This window comes from Notolabrus celidotus, chromosome 11, assembly GCF_009762535.1.
Source record: "Notolabrus celidotus isolate fNotCel1 chromosome 11, fNotCel1.pri, whole genome shotgun sequence".
In the NCBI taxonomy this organism is placed as follows: Eukaryota; Metazoa; Chordata; class Actinopteri; order Labriformes; family Labridae; genus Notolabrus; species Notolabrus celidotus.
The window spans coordinates 29,822,149-29,844,118 of NC_048282.1; the positions used below are offsets into that span (position 1 = coordinate 29,822,149).

The following is a 21,970-nucleotide window of genomic DNA, read 5'->3' on the forward strand; positions in this document are numbered from 1 at the left end:
ATTAAAAAATATTGGTAGCTCATTTTTTTATTAGTACAAACTTACAGGGGGGGATTTTTTTAAAAGATATTAGAACTTAGAATTCTGTATTGGTTTGTATCATTAGCACTGTGGCTGAGTTGACTCGTACAATGTCACTAGTCTGAAAAGCCCAGCACAAGCTCCACCTTTTTGTCCAGTATGCTAGGTTGACCAAAAGAGTCAGTATTCCCAATATGGTGACCAGAACCCCTCTTCAGAAACCAACAAAGGATGACAACACCGAGACCACATTCATGCTTTTCACAGTCTAAGTGTGACACTAAGAAAACTGAAACCATCACCAAAAGGAACTGTGAGTATTTATTACTTTTACTATCATTTTATTACCAATTTAAGTGTGGAGAGGTTTATTATTTATGTATTTGTATATGTTACCATCAGTTAGGTTTGGAAAAGTAATAAGAAGGAAGAGGGTACCCATTTTCTAGAATCCAAGATGGCGGCTCCAATTTGATTATTTGGTCCTCTAAAAACCCAAAAGAAATCCACTTTATTTTTATTTAGAAGAATGAAAAGCAGCATATGAATTCATTTGAGATAACATTTGATAGTTTTGTGTTAAAATTATTCAGGTTACTTTATCAATTTCTCAGGGGGCGTTGGATTAATCAGCATTACAGCTTGAGTCTTCCCTCTGTAAACCAGGATTTATTTCGTGACTTAGCTGCAATTTAAATTCATTGTATCACCAAAACATGGATTTTAGTAAAGGCTCACTACAGACCAGATCCTCCAAAACCATTTACACACAACCAGAAGCATTCCCATCTGCTTTATGTGTGTGGAAATCATAAGAGTTCAGTCACATTTTGGGCACAAGTCGACAGAAAACAGGCAGTATTTTGTTCAAGCACAGCCAGGTGTCCTTCCTGTTTCTTTTCACTGGTGCTTGAAATCTCTCCATCTTCATAAACGATGCAGGACGTGTGTGTGTGTGAGTGTGTGATTCCTCTCTTGGCATTCACCGCGTGCCTTAATTGTATGGCTAATAAATCAAGGTCCGCCGTGAACACGAGGAGTGGTAATCCTGCTGTCTGATCCAGGAACGTCAAAGCTTTGAGGGAGTTTAATTAGAAACACACACATGCCCAAAAAAAAGACGAGACACCAATGACTATACGCTGGACCCGGACGCCATTAACGCACTGCAAGGGCATCATAACGCTTCCAATGCGATCTTTATGTTACATCAGTTCAACAGAAATTACACATACTCTTAATAATACTCCCTTTCTTCTTGTCTTTATTAGTAATAACCTCCAGGAGCTTCAAGTAACGCCATGAATAAAATGCCTAATTCCCAGAGTCCAGCTCGGGCGCATGCAGCTGCGCGCCTTCATTCCGCAACACAGCAGCTTCATTATCAGGTCACACTCTCCTCCAGTGGAAACATCCTGCGTTATGCGATTTAAGAGATGGAGATGGAGGGGAAAGGAGGCCAAAAAATACCGTCCACAGAGGCTGGTATCATCGGAGGAGACAGGAGAACCAGGCCCGGGGATGAAGTCCAGTCAGTTTTTTTTTACGCACGACAGATAAAAACGCGTCTCGGTCCACGCACACCTTCACGATAAAACAACCAAATACTATTATCTCTGTTCTTATTGTACATGCGATATTTCTCTACATCAAAAAGCTCACCGTGCTGATTTGCGTGCGTCTCTCATCCCAGGTCCTCATAGGCTGAAGCAAAAACGTCATGACGTTGATTTTGCTATCAAAACGCTGAATGCAGTTAATGCAGACCACATTAATAATATTTCATGTATTTCTTTTACGTTTTTCCATCTCTGCAGACGGAAATGAAAGGAACACTGCGGGCTGTGTGATGCGCTGACCGGGGTGCTGAAACCGGACCACAATGAAACATTTTCCTCCTCCTGTCAGTTTGATTATTTCAGTCGTTGTGAGCAGAGGCGTCACCAGGAATTCTGGGCCCCCTGTTAAGATGTCTCAGTGGGCCCCATCACCACAGCCAACCCTACATAATATAACATTGCTGCGATAATACTGGTTTATTTGCATTAAACTAAAATATATGCTGAAAACTATCCTGGTTAACTGACTCAAATCAACTTTATCCCCCACTACAACACCCTGGTTGTGAGGTTAGTTATTGCAAGCCTCAGTCACTTTATTAAAGGTGAGCCCAGAGTCTGTTTACATATGTCAGACATTACTCTTTTGACTGGGGCACTGACTTTTGCAGAATGATAAGAGTTAGGGTTAGGGATAGGGTTAGGGTTAGGGTTAGGGTTAGGGTTATGATTAGGGTTAGGGTTAGGGTTAGGGTTAGGGTTATGATTAGGGTTAGGGTTATGATTAGGGTTAGGGTTATGATTAGGGTTAGGGGTTAGGGTTAGGGTTAGGGTTATGATTAGGGTTAGGGTTAGGGTTATGATTAGGGTTAGGGTTATGATTAGTGTAAGGGGGTTAGGGTCAGGGTTAGGGTCATGATTAGGGTTAGGGTTAGGGGGTTAGGGTTAGGGTCATGATGAGGGTTAGGGTTAGGGTTAGGGTTATGATTAGGGTTAGGGTTAGGGTTATGATTAGGGTTAGGGTTAGGGTCAGGATTAGGGTTAGGGTTATGATTCGGGTTAGGGTTATGATTAGGGTTAGGGGTTAGGGTTAGGGTTAGGGTCCTGATTAGGGTTAGGGTTAGGGTTAGGGGGTTAGGGTTAGGGTCATGATGAGGGTTAGGGTTAGGGTTGGGGTTATGATTAGGGTTAGGGTTAGGGTTATGATTAGGGTTAGGGTTAGGGTTAGGGTTAGGGTTATGATTAGGGTTAGGGGTTAGGGTTAGGGTTAGGGTTAGGGTTATGATTAGGGTTAGGGTTATGATTAGGATTAGGGTTAGGGTTAGGGTTAGGGTTATGATTAGGGTTAGGGTTAGGGTCAGGGTTATGATTAGGGTTAGGGTTAGGGTTATGATTAGGGTTAGGGTTAGGGTTATGATTAGGGTTAGGGTTAGGGTTAGGGTTATGATTAGGGTTAGGGTTAGGGTTATGATTAGGGTTAGTGTTAGGGTTATGATTGGGTTAGGGTTAGGGTTAGGGTCATGATTAGGGTTAGGGTTAGGGTTATGATTAGGGTTATGGTTAGGGTAAGGGTTAGGGTTAGGGGGTTAGGGTTAGGGTCATGATGAGGGTTAGGGTTAGGGTTAGGGTTAGGGTTATGATTAGGGTTAGGGTTAGGGTTAGGGTTATGATTAGGGTTAGGGTTAGGGTTAGGGTTATGATTAGGGTTAGGGTTAGGGTTATGATTAAGGTTAGGGTTAGGGTTATGATTAGGGTTAGGGTTAGGGTTAGGGTCATGATTAGGGTTAGGGTTAGGGTTATGATTAGGGTTAGGGTTAGGGTTAGGGTCATGATTAGGGTTAGGGTTAGGGTTATGATTAGGGTTATGATTAGTGTAAGGGGGTTAGGGTCAGGGTTAGGGTCATGATTAGGGTTAGGGTTAGGGGGTTAGGGTTAGGGTCATGATGAGGGTTAGGGTTAGGGTTAGGGTTAGGGTTATGATTAGGGTTAGGGTTAGGGTTAGGGTTATGATTAGGGTTAGGGTTAGGGTCAGGATTAGGGTTAGGGTTATGATTCGGGTTAGGGTTATGATTAGGGTTAGGGGTTAGGGTTAGGGTTAGGGTCCTGATTAGGGTTAGGGTTAGGGTTAGGGGGTTAGGGTTAGGGTTAGGGGGTTAGGGTTAGGGTCATGATGAGGGTTAGGGTTAGGGTTAGGGTTAGGGTTAGGGTTATGATTAGGGTTAGGGTTATGATTAGGATTAGGGTTAGGGTTAGGGTTAGGGTTATGATTAGGGTTAGGGTTAGGGTCAGGGTTATGATTAGGGTTAGGGTTAGGGTTATGATTAGGGTTAGGGTTAGGGTTATGATTAGGGTTAGGGTTAGGGTTAGGGTTATGATTAGGGTTAGGGTTAGGGTTATGATTAGGGTTAGGGTTAGGGTTATGATTAGGGTTAGGGTTAGGGTTAGGGTCATGATTAGGGTTAGGTTTAGGGTTATGATTAGGGTTATGGTTAGGGTAAGGGTTAGGGTTAGGGGGTTAGGGTTAGGGTCATGATGAGGGTTAGGGTTAGGGTTAGGGTTAGGGTAAGGGTTAGGGGGTTAGGGTTAGGGTCATGATGAGGGTTAGGGTTAGGGTTGGGGTTATGATTAGGGTTAGGGTTAGGGTTAGGGTTAGGGTTATGATTAGGGTTAGGGTTATGATTAGGATTAGGGTTAGGGTTAGGGTTAGGGTTATGATTAGGGTTAGGGTTAGGGTTAGGATTAGGGTTAGGGTTAGGGTTATGATTAGGGTTAGGGTTAGGGTTATGATTAGGGTTAGGGTTAGGGTTAGGGTCATGATTAGGGTTAGGGTTAGGGTTATGATTAGGGTTAGGGTTAGGGTTAGGGTCATGATTAGGGTTAGGGTTAGGGTTATGATTAGGGTTATGGTTAGGGTAAGGGTTAGGGTTAGGGGGTTAGGGTTAGGGTCATGATGAGGGTTAGGGTTAGGGTTAGGGTCATGATTAGGGTTAGGGTTAGGGTTATGATTAGGGTTATGGTTAGGGTAAGGGTTAGGGTTAGGGGGTTAGGGTTAGGGTCATGATGAGGGTTAGGGTTAGGGTTAGGGTAAGGGTTAGGGGGTTAGGGTTAGGGTCATGATGAGGGTTAGGGTTAGGGTTAGGGTTAGGGTTAGGGTTATGATTAGGGTTAGGGTTATGATTAGGGTTAGGGTTAGGGTTAGGGTTAGGGTCATGATTAGGGTTAGGGGTTAGGGTTAGGGTTAGGGTCATGATTAGGGTTAGGGGTTAGGGTTAGGGTTAGGGTTATTATTAGGGTTAGGACTAGGGTTAGGGTTAGGGTTATGATTAGGGTTAGGGTTAGGGTTAGGGTTATGATTAGGGTTAGGGTTAGGGTTAGGGTTATGATTAGGGTTGGGGTTAGGGTTAGGGTTATGGTTATGATTAGGGTTAGGGTTAGGGTTAGGGTCATGATTAGGGTTAGGGTTAGGGTTATGATTAGGGTTAGGGTTAGGGTTAGGGTCATGATGAGGGTTAGGGTTAGGGTTAGGGTAAGGGTTAGGGGGTTAGTGTTAGAGTTAGGGTTATGATGAGGGTTAGGGTTAGGGTTAGGGTTATGATTAGGGTTAGGGTTAGGGTTATGATTAGGGTTAGGGTTAGGGTTAGGGTCATGATTAGGGTTAGGGGTTAGGGTTAGGGTTAGGGTCATCATTAGGGTTAGGGGGTTAGGGTTAGGGGGTTAGGGGGTTAGGGTTAGGGTCATGATTAGGGTTAGGGTTAGGGTTAGGGTCATGATTAGGGTTAGGGGTTAGGGTTAGGGTTAGGGTCATGATTAGGGTTAGGGTTAGGGTTAGGGGGTTAGGGTTAGGGTTAGGGGGTTAGGGTTAGGGTCATGATGAGGGTTAGGGTTAGGGTTAGGGTTAGGGTTATGATTAGGGTTAGGGTTAGGGTTATAATTAGGGTTAGGGTTAGGGTTAGGGTTATGATTAGGGTTAGGGTTAGGGTTATGATTAGGGTAAGGGTTAGGGTTAGGTGGTTAGGGTTAGGGTCATGATGAGGGTTAGGGTTAGGGTTAGGGTTAGGGTTATGATTAGGGTTAGGGTTAGGGTTATGATTAGGGTTAGCGTTAGGGGTTAGGGTTAGGGTTAGGGTCATGATTAGGGTTAGGGTTAGGGTTAGGGGGTTAGGGTTAGGGGGTTAGGGTTAGGGTCATGATGAGCGTTAGGGTTAGGGTTAGGGTTATGATAAGGGTTAGGGTTAGGGTTATGATTAGGGTTAGGGTTATGATTCGGGTTAGGGTTATGATTAGAGTTAGGGGTTAGGGTTAGGGTTAGGGGGTTAGGGTTAGGGGTAGGGGGTTAGGGTTAGGGTCATGATGAGGGTTAGGGTTAGGGTTAGGGTTAGGGTTATGATTAGGGTTAGGGTTAGGGTTAGGGTTAGGGTTATGATTCGGGTTAGGGTTAGGGTTAGGGTTAGGGGGTTAGGGTTAGGGTCATGATGAGGGTTAGGGTTAGGGTTAGGGTTAGGGTTATGATTAGGGTTAGGGTTAGGGGTTAGGGTTAGGGTTAGGGTTATGATTAGGGTTAGGGTTATGATTAGGGTTAGGGGTTAGGGTTAGGGTTATGATTAGGGTTAGGACTAGGGTTAGGTTTAGGGTTAGGCTCATGATTAGGGTTAGGGTTAGGGTTAGGGTCATGATTAGGGTTAGGGGTTAGGGTTAGGGTTAGGGTTAGGGTTAGGGGGTTAGGGTTAGGGTCATGATGAGGGTTAGGGTTAGGGTTAGGGTTAGGGTTATGATTAGGGTTAGGGTTAGGGTTAGGGTTAGGGGTTAGGGTTAGGGTTAGGGTTATGATTAGGGTTAGGGTTATGATTAGGGTTAGGGGTTAGGGTTAGGGTTATGATTAGGGTTAGGACTAGGGTTAGGGTTAGGGTTAGGCTCATGATTAGGTCTAGGGTTAGGGTCATGATTAGGGTTAGGGGTTAGGGTTAGGGTTAGGGTTAGGGTTAGGGGGTTAGGGTTAGGGTCATGATGAGGGTTAGGGTTAGGGTTAGGGTTAGGGTTATGATTAGGGTTAGGGTTAGGGTTAGGGTTATAATTAGGGTTAGGGTTGGGGTTAGGGTTAGGGTTATGATTAGGGTTAGGGTTAGGGTTAGGGTTAGGGTTTTGATTAGGGTTAGGGTTAGGGTAAGGATTAGGGTTAGGTGGTTAGGGTTAGGGTCATGATGAGGGTTAGGGTTAGGGTTAGGGTTAGGGTTATGATTAGGGTTAGGGTTAGGGTTAGGGTTATGATTAGGGTTAGGGTTAGGGTCATGATTAGGGTTAGGGTTAGGGTTAGGGTTAGGGGGTTAGGGTTAGGTTTATGATTCGGGTTAGGGTTAGGGTTAGGGGGTTAGGGTTAGGGTTAGGGTTAGGGTTATGATTCGGGTTAGGGTTATGATTAGGGTTAGGGTTAGGGTTAGGGGGTTAGGGTTAGGGTTAGGGTTAGGGTTAGGGTTATGATTAGGGTTAGGGTTAGGGTTATGATTAGGGTTAGGGGTTAGGGTTAGGGTTAGGGGGTTAGGGTTAGGGTTAGGGTTAGGGTTATGATTCGGGTTAGGGTTAGGGTTAGGGTTAGGGTTAGGGGGTTAGGGTTAGGGTTAGGGTTAGGTGGTTAGGGTTAGGGTCATGATGAGGGTTAGGATTGGGGTTAGGGTTAGGGTTAGGGTTAGGGTTATGGTTAGGGTTAGGGTTAGGGTTATGATTAGGGTTAGGGTTAGGGTCATGATTAGGGTTAGGGTTAGGGTTAGGGGGTTAGGGTTAGGGTTATGATTCGGGTTAGGGTTAGGGTTAGGGTTAGGGTTAGGGTTAGGGGGTTAGGGTTAGGGTTAGGGTTAGGGTTATGATTAGGGTTAGGGTTAGGGTTAGGGTTAGGGTTAGGGGGTTAGGGTTAGGGTTAGGGTTATGATTAGGGTTAGGGTTAGGGTTAGGGTTAGGGGGTTAGGGTTAGGGTTAGGGTTAGGGTTATGATTAGGGTTAGGGTTAGGGGGTTAGGGTTAGGGTTAGGGTTATGATTCGGGTTAGGGTTAGGGTTAGGGTTAGGGGGTTAGGGTTAGGGTTATGATTAGGGTTAGGGGTTAGGGTTAGGGTTAGGGGGTTAGGGTTAGGGTTATGATTCGGGTTATGATTTGGGTTAGGGTTAGGGTTAGGGTTAGGGGGTTAGGGTTAGGGTTATGATTCGGGTTAGGGTTAGGGTTAGGGTTAGGGTTAGGGTTATGATTAGGGTTAGGGTTAGGGTTAGGGTTAGGGTTAGGGGTTAGGGTTAGGGTTAGGGTTATGATTAGGGTTAGGGTTAGGGTTAGGGTTAGGGGGTTAGGGTTAGGGTTAGGGTTAGGGTTATGATTAGGGTTAGGGTTAGGGGGTTAGGGTTAGGGTTAGGGTTATGATTCGGGTTAGGGTTAGGGTTAGGGTTAGGGGGTTAGGGTTAGGGTTATGATTAGGGTTAGGGTTAGGGTTAGGGTTAGGGTTAGGGTTATGATTCGGGTTAGGGTTAGGGTTAGGGTTATGATTCGGGTTAGGGTTAGGGTTAGGGTTATGATTAGGGTTAGGGTTAGGGTTAGGGTTAGGGTTAGGGTTATGATTCGGGTTAGGGTTAGGGTTAGGGTTAGGGGGTTAGGGTTAGAGTTATGATTAGGGTTAGGGTTAGGGTTAGGGTTAGGGTTATGATTAGGGTTAGGGTTAGGGTTAGGGTTAGGGTTAGGGTTAGGGTTATGATTCGGTTTAGGGTTAGGGTTAGGGTTAGGGGGTTAGGGTTAGAGTTATGATTAGGGTTAGGGTTAGGGTTTAGGGTTAGGGAAATGTTTCGGAAATGCATAAACTATGCAAATTCATTAACAAGTGAAATTTGAAAATAAATGCAACTGAAACTCACTGAAATAAGCAAAAACGCACAAAATTAGAAAACGTCTAAAAAATACACACTCTGCAGATCAAGACATTTAAGCTGAGATGCAAAAACTTCTAAATGTCTATGCTGAATTCAATTGTAGAAATGTTAAATGTAAAAAAAATTGAAGCTTCAACACTTTAAAAAACATTATTCACACATTCAATCTCTTCTTTTTTAAAAGTCTGTAGTCTTTTTTTCAAACTAAAATGAAACTACAGTGAAACATATTCACATAGTAAAAGGTGCATTTCACTAGAACCACTAGGGGGCACCTTGTCAACCTTTATGTGAAAAAGCTCTTCCATTTGCTCCATAAAAGGTGATGGCTTCTTACATATTTCCATGAAAGATGAATGAATAAATACTTTGTGCACTTACCTTTTTATCTTTCTGAACAATCAACATGGTTGCCCTTCATTAAGAACAGACCATGCTTTAACTGATAGTCAGTGAAGCAAGAACTAAAGGCTACAGAAGCTCAACATCTGTAATGTGTTAATTTAATGTCTGACCTTAAAGGTTCCTTTCGTAGTACATTTTTACTTTGAAACAACATGTACGTACTAAATAATGGGACATAAAAATTATCCATTGCTCTTCCTAACTTTTCTTCTACTAAGCTGCTTTTTTTTTTGACAACAAACTTCTATAATTAGGTGCAGCCTAAAGTAACAGAGCATTGGTTAGGTATTTCATTGAGATGTCAGTATCACAGATTTAAAGTATGATCCATGATTCCATGAATGGTGAGTGAATAAGGACATGTGAAGAGAGGCAGAGTTAAGTACATAAAAAAGCTTGTATGTGTATAGAACAATAAAACAGGTATTTCATTCACATTTTAATAAATCACAAACTCTCACACCTGCACAGAAATGATCGGTTACACCAAAGACAAACCAAACAGTCAGACAAAAATGAACAACTTTCAAAACTTGTGCTTGCTTGAATAAATATTTTTAATAATTTAATTAGTGATACATATACCTGAAAAATATACATATTATCATTATTACAAGAAAAGTGCCAGGTCCTCCCTCACTCCCTCATTCCCTCACTCACTCCCTCATTCCTTCACTCACTCAGTCACTCAGTCTCTCAGTCAGTCAGTCAGTCAGTCAGTCAGTCAGTCAGTCAGTCACTCACTCACTCACTCACTCACTCACTCACTCACTCACTCACTCACTCACATATTGATCTGCAGCCATGAAGCATGAAATCAAGGGTAAAATACTACCCAACAAATGCACAATATAGCGTTTTTGATTAAAAACAAAACAGCCCAGTTTCTTCAGGATATTGTTTAGACTAATAATAAGTCTAATATTAAGATTTTAATAAGGATGGAAATAAGAACCATAGTCAGTAAAGGGAAGTTGTAAAATCCTGAGAGGTAGACTGACAAGTTGTGGGGATGTAGTTAACATTTGTTTCCTTGTTTTTCAATCCATAAATGTGTTTTGTCTTACTGTTAACCATTCAAAAGTGACTCAAATCTAAAATGAATGAAGCCTTAATGTCTGACACAACTCTGACAGACTTTGCTTCGATAGCTGTAATTAAAATGTTTTTAAAGCTCCTGTGAGGATTTTTATTTGCTGGTCACGAAACAGACAGAAAGGCTGACACATCCTCATGTCCTACAAAATGAGGGGATTAATTAAGATAGACTATTTAGATAGATTTAGACTATCTACATGATTATATGTAATGTCTAAGTCCACTGGTGGGGGTGGGTGTCACTCAAAGTGGATAAACTGCACGCCACCAAAACAGCCTATTTTTACATTTTACACTGCAAAGATTTCTGATGAGATTTTTTGAGAAAAGACTGCTTCCACATGTAAAGGACAATATCAGTAAAGGTACCACTTTGTCCACAAGGGGGCGCCAAAACAACACAAACTGGAAGTTCATCACAGGAGCTTTAACGTGCTTATAAATAATAAAACAAAAGACATGTTTTCACCTAAATCTGATGCTGTGTCTTATTTTGTTTTACACTATTCAATGTTTCTGAAGCAAGTTTAAACACAAAGCCAAAACATGTAAGACACAGCACACAGTGACTGACTATGGATCAAGATTTAAATGAGGTGTCAAGTCTTTCAGATCAAACACAGGATGGTATTTGGAACAAAAATACAAACAAAAAGTCTGAGTTAAATCACAGCAACCCGACTGTAACCTTCAAGGTCGAGACGGCGAGCATCTCCGAAGATGAGGAAGAACCCGAGGCCTGTTGCGTTCACAAGAGTGATAAGGGAGAACACCCAGGCCCACGAATGCGTGACCTCGATCAGGTAACCTGACACAGAGACCATCAGCAGCCCTGTGAAACACACACCATAGAAAAATATGATACCAGATACCAGAAGTAACAAGAGACCACATTTCCTGTACACTGCTAAAACATCAGCAGACTTAGTGGATGCATACCTCCAAAAGCACCCAACATGTTCATAAAACCTGTGGCAGAAAAAGAGCAGTGATTAAAAAGTTCATCAGTTATCATTCAGATGTGTAACATTTAAAGAAAATTGTAATTTAGGCTGCTGGAAACTCACCGAATAGCGCTCCAGCACACGATGGAGTGAGATCCTGCACATTCACAGACACCCCTCTGAAACAACACATCACACAAACACAAAGATGAAAATATATAAATGTTCTGTCTGGTGATATTTAGTAAATATGATGAAAAGACAAAAACTAAAAATGTACTTTAATGTAATAAGTCTTACTCCTGTGTCACAGAGCTTCATTATTTTCAGAAAAGAATAGAAAACATGCCAGTGGGCCGCACTGTTATACTGACATTAGTCTTCATCCCAATGACAGCACTGCTCTTTACTCTGAGTCACTGTCACTACCACTGTCCTGCTGCTGCTGAGAATAAAAACTACAGCACTAAACATGTATCAGTCTGCTGCTGGAAATAGTCCTGTATGGAATGAGCTCTCAGCAACTTCCTGGAGTGATGTGAAAAATGAAATGATAACAAAAAAAGGAGTGATATGTGATGATGTGAACTGTTTCCTTAGTATGATTTGTCTTTACTCGGTCTATCATAGGTTTGCTGAGGTTTTATGTGAAGTCTAATCCTCCACCTTATTTATATCAGCTCACATGAAGTAAGTGCATGTGAGATTTGAGCAGCATTGCAGGGAATGGGCACAGAGATGTAGTACTTACTGTCCTCAGACTTGTAGTATTGAGGGGTACATTTTTTAAAAAGTCAGATTTTAAAACTCTTCTAGGGAGTTTTAAGTCGGGAGTGAAATATCCAAGAATATACAATATCATTATCATTTCACAATCATTGGACAACAAAACATTTGAATTAATCCTCAAAGTAATTTAATTTTGCAGCTTGTAAAGGAGGGGCTGTTTTAATTCTTTCATACACTGCGGCACAGTTTGTGAACTTCGCCATGGGCATCAATCAGTCAATCAAATTTAATTTATAAAACACTGAAGCATACCAAAGGTTATCTTAAGGCACTTTACCAAGAGAGCAGGTCTAGACTGTGCTCTTGATTGTATTTTGTGTTATTAATTTGAATGTACTGAGAATCAAATCATAGCTAGTATCCAAAATTATCAAATAACTGGAGTGGAGCAAAAAAAGTGCAGTATCTAAATCAAATTGTGACATGTGCTTGAATGCATCACTTTAGAAAATGTATGTTACTTTCACCCCTGGCTGAGTGAACAACGCTGTATAAATCAAGTTCAGAGGAGTTTTAAGACGTCAGAAAGTATTAAGATATAAGCTCAATGAATGGGCCTCATTCACCAACATCTTCTTAATATTTTTTTTAATTTACTCTAAAGAAGGTTTGGTAACACTTTATATTAACTACACACTTTTAAGCATTAGTTAAGCATTAATTAAGCATTAATTAATACTTAACTCATCATCTGTAAAGCATTGTTCATACATTAATACTCATTTATATATCATGTACAAACACAGTTATAAATGTTTTATTATTCATGAATATGACTCTCTATAATGTGTTAACTAACTCTTTGTTCATACTTTATAAATGATGGATTCATCAAATACAAATGAGCTATTATTGTCATTATAAACCAGTTATAAACACATTTACAGGTTATGATTCTAACATTTAGTAAGGGTTAGTGAACACCTTATTACATAGCAAATTATGATTAATTAAGGTAGTCACAAAGGACTTATAAGCTGCTTGTTCATGGTTTTGTGAGCTGATCTAAAGTGAGGACTTTTTATGCCTTTAGAAATAATTCATTAATGAGGTATAAGACCAGCAGCACCTTAAAACATTACAGGGATCCCTTAAAAGTGTGTAGTTAATATAAAGTGTTACCGAAGGTTTCTAAGAGAAGTCTACGTCTGGTTCATAAATGGTTCTTAAACAGCAGAATTGTTCTCCCCTGTGTTTTTAGATTGATTAATACCATGTCCTCGTAAGTTTAAAGCTTGTACTCTATGTTCCTAATTAGCATAGATAAACGCCCCTTAAATGCCCATATAAGGGCATGACACTGCTGTGCCACATACAGGCATTAGGAATGCTGAAATTAAATTAAACCGGTTGCGCACTGGTTGATCTGAAACAGAGTTAGTGCTGCCTGATTTGAAACACCAACAAGCTGATTTTTAAAATTTTGAAATTTTACACTGACATGTCAACACTCAGATTTGTGTAAAAGGGCTCTTGAGTGTTACTGGGTTTTGTTCTTAGCTATGAACAAATCCCAGATAAGAAAACTTTGGTGAATCTTCTTCAAAACTTTGTAAGTGGATTTAAAGACCAAATTTGTTCTGAAAGATGGTTGGTGAATGAGGCCGTTGGTTGTTAGTTTTTTTCTTACCGTGTGAATTAGTTGGTATTAACAATAACATAGAAAAATGGCATCTGTTGTCTGTTAAATATCGACTCAGATTTCCTTCACACTCAGGAAAATCTTTCAGGTTGTTTATGCAGTTTAAACACACACAGCATTTTTGAATACTCCAACATACCCGCTGGTAAAGGTGGTTAGCCCCACAGCAGCAGAGACGAAAATCACAGCAGAGGTAAACGACACAGCTCCAGAGAGAGGCATTAATAACATACTGGATACACCCATGGCAAAAAACTGAGGAGAGAGACACAGAGACATGTAGGTAAGATATTTAAAGATCTGGTTAGTTATGTAGAAGTAAACTAAAGTGCAGACAGAATACAAACACAGGATGGGAACTAGTTTTAACTCTCAGCTTCATTGAGATTAAAAAAAATACCTTTGTCCAATTTCAAGTGCTCCATGAGTCAAGCTTAAATAACGCAGTGTATCTGTGTGTCTTAATTGGTAGGAGCAGTTAAAAGTGTATTTTAACTACAAGAGGCATGATGCAGATACTTGACTCATATTGCAGTAGTGGCACATAGCACTCTGCTGCCCTGGGGATGCTTTCCAGCTTGTAATTACATGTTTAAGACACACAATTAAAATTCCAAGATGAACACCTGCAGCAGCAATTGGGCCAAACCTTTCCATTCACACAGACACACTATAAACAAAAACTGTAGTCTCTCCACACTTACCTGCATCAGCTTTCTCACAGTCGCTACACCATATCCTGAAATAAGGTGTAAGAGCTTTGTTTAGGACAGGTACAGATACAGACCTTATGATAACATACTACTATAAAGGAATAATATCACATGTTTCATACCTTGGTTGATGAGAAAATCTGAAACATATCCTCCACAGAGAGCTGAGGGAATTGCAACCAGCCAGGGGATCACATTATACACCCATCCCTGCCAGAATAGACAGGTACGGAGGAATAAATTTAACACCTGTCTTATAAAGTTTAAACAACATAATGTTTTCTAAAGCCTTGCATGTCAGCAGGGAAAATATGGAGGCTAGCACAGCTTGGTAATTAGCTTATTAAAACATATGGTGGTTTAAAACAAATACCTCGGCATGAGGAAATGATTCTTTGAAGTATGTCGGCAGCCAGGACAACAACGTGTAGCCAGAGCTGCAAATGCACATGTGAGCAAACACCATGGCCCTTTAACAAGAAAAGAGACAGGGTTAGACTAAAAACTTAACACATTTATGTGTTGGTAAACTCTGAAGGATTAAAGAACATAATCTGTACCAGACGGGTGGCTCCTTAAAAAGACTCAGCCAGCGTGTTCTTGAAAAACTCCACTGTGAGTCAGCGCTGGATTCCATCTGCTTGAGGGCAACGTCACCTGAACCACACATAATGCAGATCTTATGATTCTGTTGTGGAGCTTTAATGATGCTCTGACACCGTTTTTTAACCAGAAACAACACAAACAAGACGATAACATCATGAGATCATCATGAAAACATTGTACTTCATATGATGCAAACATGTTAGTTTGTAGTTAAAGGTGCAGTGAGTAGAATTTCTCCTGTTATGTTCATTTCTCTGGAACAGTAATAATGTTCCTGGGTCAATTTGACCCGGGGCATATTCAATTATCCCAAAGTGTCAGAACCCCCAAAAAATCCCAATATACATTTTTATATCTAATTTTTAGCTCCATTACTAACCATTTAAATCAAGATTTAGTCCATTGGTGTTCTTTAAGTCTCACAGATCATGGTTCAATGAGGATAACTCACTTGTTTTTCATTAAAATTAATGTTAAAACTTTATTTAATGTACATTGGAAAGCCCTGAATATAAATACAATAGTTTTACATGACAGAGATTTTTGTTTATTTTTATTTTACATTTTGAAAAATCTGTCACATGCTGCTCAGATTTTTATGCTGCATTTAGTTGGTTTGGAAGGCATATAGTGCCTAAAATAGACTTTAAAAAGGGTCAATTTGACCCGCAACATAAAATGAGGGTTAGATGAGTGTATGATCGCCTTAATATTAAAATAATTGTGTTTTTGTTCACTTACAATGAGCCTTTTTTACACAACATAGGAGTGGGTCCCCTTCCACAGAGGCTACCATCTTGCACTGTGATGTCTCTATGTCAGCACAGAATGGACAAACTATACGCCATGAGTGTTTTTTATTTAACCAAAAATGCGACAGTTATAGGAGGATGAAGAAGCACAAGAAGGGAGGAGGTTGCTGTGTGTGAACAACTTTGTAAAGTTTCTTTTTTCTAACTGTAAAAACTTGACAAATGGACGATTATACTAATCAAGCATCAGAGGAGCTTTCACTGTCACTTCCTCAACAGGAAAAGTGAGCAATAAGTTGGTTTCATGTTTACTATTTCACCATTCCAGTTTGGCAAGTTAGCTTACCAACAGTTGTCGATTCTCAATAAATAAAGAGTACAGCTAAGGCTGAAGGTGATCTTATCAAACTGAAGTTTTTTGTTCACAAACCAAAGTATTGGACAAGTTTCAATGTTGACCTGATGATGGTTTACTAGGTGAGAAACTAAGGGGTCACTGAAGTCTTAAGAATTTATCCTGAGGGGAACATGAGCCAGTGTACCCACTTTGTGTACCCAAACTCTGAATGATATTCTCTTAACTATATCTCAAAGAGAAATTTGTGAAATTACCCTCTTTAATAGAACAATATTAACAACAAAATGAATAGAAAATCAGTGACATCAGAGCTCATACAGATATGCACATTTCTACCATGAGAAAGTGCAGTATGAGGGTATGCAAATGTGCAAAAGTAGTTCAAGTAAAGCAGCCTGAGTGTTAATTTCCATGAGCAAACAACTGAATTTGAGGTAAATGAGACGTATTGTAGAGTCTTCAAGTCCACCTCAGTGGTTTCCTGAAATGGTGGCCTGATGGCAGGAGCTTAAACTCTCTCCACAGTGGATGTTTCTGCCACTAAAGCATTGCATGAGCTCTCCGATTGACCTACTTCTTCTAAGTGTCCAGGGGTCAATCTTTTCAAGCGTCCAGGTTGAGAAATTCACAGTTCCAATAGTTGAGATATTCCACTCAAAATAGAACGTGTTTCCCTCATGGTGCAAGACAGGAGAATCCCGGTTATCTCTAAAGTCAAAGGGAGTCTTCCTCTGGGGAGCATGAATGTCCATACAACACTGAATGACAATCTATTCTGCAGATGTTGAGATATTTTACTTAGTGCTGGATAACTCTGACTGGATAACAAAGTCGGGGGTTGACAGAAGTTATAAAGATTCATCCTCTTGGGACCATCAATCTGTATTAAATATAGCATAGCAAGGCATGCCAATCCAATGCCTGTTGAAATATTTTATTCTAGGCCAAAGTGATGGACTTAAGGACGAGAGAAGGAACCTGATTCATCCAGAGTTTTATTCATGACAGCAAAGCATCCTATGGTCCCTTATTCAAGGCTGGAAAGTGTTGTGTGTTGGTACCTTTTAAGAAACACAGCCAGACTATGAGTGCCCAGAGTCCAGACAGGAAACCAATACAGTAGAAAATGCTTTCCCAGCCGTACAAGTCCAGCATCAGGGACCCCATCCCACCTGCTAATAATGTTCTGAAACACAAACAGAGAGTTCAAAAAATGTCACACAGATAGATTGTGTATCTATACATGTGTTGGTGTGAGTTTGTCTGAGTATAACATACCCAGTATAGCCGCCACTGTTCATGATGCTCATTAAAAACCCTCTCTCTCCTTCCACCACTCGCTGTGAGCAGAGACTGGCCAAAGACGGGAAGAAAACACCTGAAAGCCAAACAGACATTCAAAATGTAACCACCACAGCTGTATTTTCCTCTGCTCTGGATGTTGATTTCTAAGTATAGGGTTAACAATCCAGGAAATATTCATCCTCATTTTTTGCAGATGCTTGATGAAACAAAAATAACACATGATTTGACAGTAAATATGAAAAACTGTAAAGCCAGTTGATGGTTAGCTTAGTTTAGCATATCATCTGGAAACATCAACAGCAACAACAGCAAGAAACAGTCGATTTGTTCTGTCTCTGTTGTTTGCTTGGCAACTGCTGAAGAATAAAATAACATATAGGGCAAATATTAGATCAACCTTCAATTTTAACAAGATAAGTAAAGTTATGGTTAAGTTTTGTTGTCTTTGGACTAATCCAGGCGTGTGGTTTCCTTTTGTGTCCAGTCTGTATGCAAACACACCTGTCTGCTAGATGTTATGTCATTTTTGGGTTATGATTTATGAATCAAACGTGATGTATTCCAGAATTGTTTAACTACCTGTATTCTGTGTCCATTTCATGCTGTGGCTGTTATGCTACTCACCCTGCAAAAGTCCCATAAGGAATCTGGCCATACTCATGAGAGCGAGGGTGTGAGAGCCTAGTTTGGCCAGAAGAGGGGTACCAGCTGTGATCACACTCCATGAAGCTGCAGAGATGAAGAGGACACGCTCTCCTCCCACTCTTATAAAACACAAGACAATACTGAAATGAATTCTGAAACTCTTAAGATAACTCAAACAGAGCACCAGAGAACAAATAGAGCCATGCCAGCTCATGGTATACTGTGTAACTTGTTGATTTACTTACTTGTCACTGGCATGTCCTCCCAGGATCTGTGTAAAACAGTAACCCCAGAAGAATCCACCTAGAACCAGCCCAGAATCAATCTTACTCCAGTGAAATGTGGCGGCCATTGACACTGCACAGATTGGCATGACCATCCTGGCACAGTAGAGGAAACAGGTGCCCACAAAGAGCATAGGGATCCATTTTTGAGCTTCATGTCTGGAAGCACAGAGAATAACAGTTTCTACTTCACGATATGGACTTTTCTTTTTTCTTTTCTTTCTTTATTTAACCAGGTACAAGACTCATTGAGATTTAAAACCTCTTTTTCAAGAGTGACCTGGCCAAGACGGCAGCACAAAATAGGTTACAACACACAACAAGCACACAAAACAACACAAATAAAATACGGTCACAGTTTCACATGGTTACATGATTACACAGTGCAATCACAAGATCCAATTGAGCTTGTTTCTCTGTCTTTTATGATTGACTTTAATTCCCCCAGAGTTACAAGATGTGTGAATTTCAAGTCCTTCTGCACATTATTCCAGGTAAACAGGGCTGAAAATTTAAAGCCTTTTTGCCCAGTTCAGTTCTGACTCTTAGGACCCGCAACTGTATGATGTCCTGACTTAAATGTACATCTAGAACAGGGGTGTCAAACATACGGCCCGCGGGCCAAAACCGGCCCGCCAGAGGTTCCAATCCGGCCCGTGGAAGACTTTGCAAAGTGAAAAGATTACAGAGAAGACATTAACTGCAATTTTTCAATAAAAGTAACTTCTATTTCAAATTTGTTCTCTGGGGGTCGCATACAATCATAGTGCTGACAGAGCGAACCAGAACCTGAACAGTGCTCTTTTTCCAGGACATTTGTTCTCAAAGTGAGAAAATAGATGACTTGCTGTTTGCATAATCCGGTTGAGATTCATGAAGACTTTTTAGAGCACTATAAGATGATCCACTAACTACTTACACTAGCACTACACCCCTGCATACAACACTGTCCAGGAAGCAAACTGTTCATGATGGAGCTGAGGGGTCCAAAATAATCAACTTTACCTTCTTCATTATTATAATCTCTGCTCTTTTGCAGTAAACATTACACTCCGTGTGTCAGGTGAATGGGTAACATGTGTTTGGTGTGTTTGCAGCAGGTTGCAGGGCTTGATAGTAAAATATTCGGCCCACTATGAGACTCATCATGGCAAAAAATACAACAGCTGTCTTTGTAAAAAGATAGTTCATTAAATGTGAACATTTTCAGAATGTACTTGAACTTTTTTGCACTAAAACAAAGGGAAAAATGTAGAGTTGTTGTTATTTATAGGTTATTATGTTATGATTTTGCTGGTCCGGCCCACTTCAGATCAACTTGGGCTGTATGTGGCCCCTGAACTGAAATGAGTTTGACGCCACTGATCTAGAATAAACAACAGTTGTAAAGCAAAATGTAAACAGTGAAACTCTGAGGAAAAGTCGATACACACCCAGAGAGTAAATGCCAGAAAGCAGGTGCTAACAGTTGATACAGCATTCATAGACAGCCATGCTAATGCTAAAACAAACACTAACTCAGCCACAGTGACAAAGCTAGCATGTTGATGTTTGGCAGGTACATCTGTCATATTAAGTGTAACAACTTGTAAAAGGAAAATCCATTCAGTGATAGCATAAATCTTTCAGACTGGACCATCTGCCTGACAAACTAATGTTAACATCCATGTAAGCAGGTTTCATGTTTGTTTCTTCACTGTGATCATCACACTTTACTCAGTATGTCTTCAGCTTGTTAGCATGCTTACTTTAGCTAAATTGCTTCTAAAGACAGTACAGCTGAGGTTTACGTTATTTGTTAAAAAAACAAAACATTGGACAAATTTAACCTTTGACCTCCTGGTGATAAATAAAAGGATGTCTCAGAAGTAACTCTAATTTCTCCTGAGGGGGACATGGGCGTGGGAATATTCATTTGGCCATACATGTTCATCGTCTGGGATCAATGAATGTCTGTTCAACATTTAGTGGCAATCCATCTTGTTGATGTTTACATGTTATACTAAATAAATTATATTGTTAAATAAAAAATCTGGGATAACTCAAGTTATCAAGCTCCCTCCTCTAGAGCAGGGGTTCCCAAAGTGTGGGTTGGGACCCCATGGGGATCGCAAATGGGGGGTTGTGAGATGTCTTCCAGAATGTTTTTTTAAAATTATTGTTATCTAAAAATAGTACATTTTACCCATTATAGTAAATAATATCGACAGAAGTAGTGCGCTCTCCGTGAAATAAAACCTTTAAAATAGAAAATGTAATGAGTTTTCTGCCTTTCTTTTTGCCAGATGACTCCTAAGTTTAGGGTTAGTGAGAAGTTAATTATCAAAAGCATCAGTAGCAGCAGGTTAATTCATAAAGGCACAGGAAACACAGACACATGCTCATATAAGTAGGATCATTTTCTGCAGACTAGCTAAATGAACTCACATTAAATCACTTTGAGGGACAGTGGAGGTCACAAGACTTTGGCACCTATATTTTTGGGGTCGCGGGCTGATAAGTGTGGGAACCCCTGCTCTAGAGACATAGAAAACTACAGTGGTTGTTGGGAAATATTGAACTGACCAAAGTGACAAAATAACCTACCGACAGAGCGATATAGTCATCCTTAAAACCTTGAGTTTTGTCTCAAGAATGTCATATTTTATTTATTATGGTGCAGCCATTTATTAAAAGATGATACTATGGCTGAGAGGCGTAGTGGTCACAATTATTGTATTCAACCTTTAGGCAGACATGGATGTGGGGAAATTCACAGAGGGACATAGTATAAAGTCATAGAAATTAGGATTTATCAACATGCATACCAAAATGTTTGTACAAGTTTGTCACAATTCATTTTGCAAATGCAAACATCCTGATCAAAGTCAAAGGGATCATCTGGGGACAAGTAATGTGTGCAAAAGATCATGCTAATGCATTCTTATGTGTAGGGATAAATCACACTTAACTAAAGCGATGGACCAGCCGCCTCCCAAACTTGTATTACCAAGCATTGGACTTGCTCTGTTATTACATAAAGAGAAAATAAATGGATAGTAACAGCTATGGTATCTGGAGAAGCATGGTTTTATAGCTCTTAGTCATAAAACAAAGTTATAGACAAGTTGCCTCTCTGGCACAATGGTGCTAAACTTCCAAAATCACCAAGCTTTATATAATTCATTCCCTGAATACCATAACTGTCTGCACCTAGTATCATTAAAAACTTTTCAACACTCGGGTGGAACTGATTCAACAGAAACCTGAAATGTCAAGCTCATGGCAGAGAGAGAGAGAGAGAGAGACAGTCAAAGGATCACAAATTCAGAGCTGTAGAAGTCTTGACACAAGTTTCACTGCAGTAGACTACCAGTTGAAATATTTAAGTCCTAAAGAAGTCAACTTACAATCTGACATTGCTCGAGAAAGAAGGCTAAAAATATTCTATCAGTTCAGGAGTGTTTAGTAATTCAGTCACTGAAGTACTTGTCAAGAGAGTGAAGCATATTCTGCTCATTAAAATAAATAATCTACCCTCTATTACACTGATGACTTAAAGTTAACCTGTTGAAACAGATTTAAAACAACACTTGTCACTTTGCTCAGATAGAAAACATAAACTCAAAAGAGGTTCAAAAGAAAGAGAGGGACACTTTACAACCTTGTCCTTCTGAGTCTGCTCTAAATCATGTACAGTCTCACCTGGGCCACAGGTTCGAGTCTTCTTGCTCCTCTTCTAAAGAATCATTTGTGCTATAAGCTTTGCAGCCATTCCTGCTGTCGCCTGATGTTTGCCTGTCAGCCATTCAGAGAGCACTGGCACATTCTCTTCGTCTTCCAGCTCTCCTGAACTGAGAGGCATGCTGCAGCTCTACCCCACGTCCTCAGGCAGACAGGCTGAAACAGGTCCAACTTGTTGAAACAAAACTCAGAAAGAGTACCCACTAGTGATTTGAAAGAATGACAGCA

General features: G+C 40.5%; 1 protein-coding gene across 1 annotated transcript; it reads right to left on the bottom strand.

Annotated features, from left to right (window-relative positions):
* Positions 1–9,604: 9,604 nt before the first annotated feature.
* On the bottom strand, positions 9,605–21,866 carry LOC117821840 (solute carrier family 17 member 9-like). Its single transcript, XM_034696364.1, has 13 exons — positions 21,704–21,866; positions 17,981–18,178; positions 17,715–17,854; positions 17,064–17,163; positions 16,847–16,971; positions 14,630–14,726; positions 14,443–14,539; positions 14,192–14,279; positions 14,061–14,095; positions 13,496–13,611; positions 11,049–11,104; positions 10,921–10,950; positions 9,605–10,813 (listed from the first exon to the last, which is right to left on the bottom strand). The coding sequence occupies exons 1-13, from the start codon at positions 21,805–21,807 to the stop codon at positions 10,644–10,646; spliced, it is 1,356 nt and encodes a 451-aa protein (XP_034552255.1). The 5' UTR covers positions 21,808–21,866; the 3' UTR covers positions 9,605–10,643.
* Positions 21,867–21,970: the final 104 nt, after the last annotated feature.

Excerpts from the sequence above, each read along its gene's own strand:
- LOC117821840 (XM_034696364.1), bottom strand. The coding sequence starts at position 21,807 with ATGGCTGACAGGCAAACATCAGGCGACAGCAGGAATGGCTGCAAAGCT. Across the intron at positions 18,179-21,703 it reads GACTCGAACCTGTGGCCCAG|ACATGAAGCTCAAAAATGGA; the intron begins GTGAGACTGTAC and ends CTGTGCTTCCAG. Across the intron at positions 10,814-10,920 it reads CATGTTGGGTGCTTTTGGAG|GGCTGCTGATGGTCTCTGTG; the intron begins GTATGCATCCAC and ends TGTGTTTCACAG.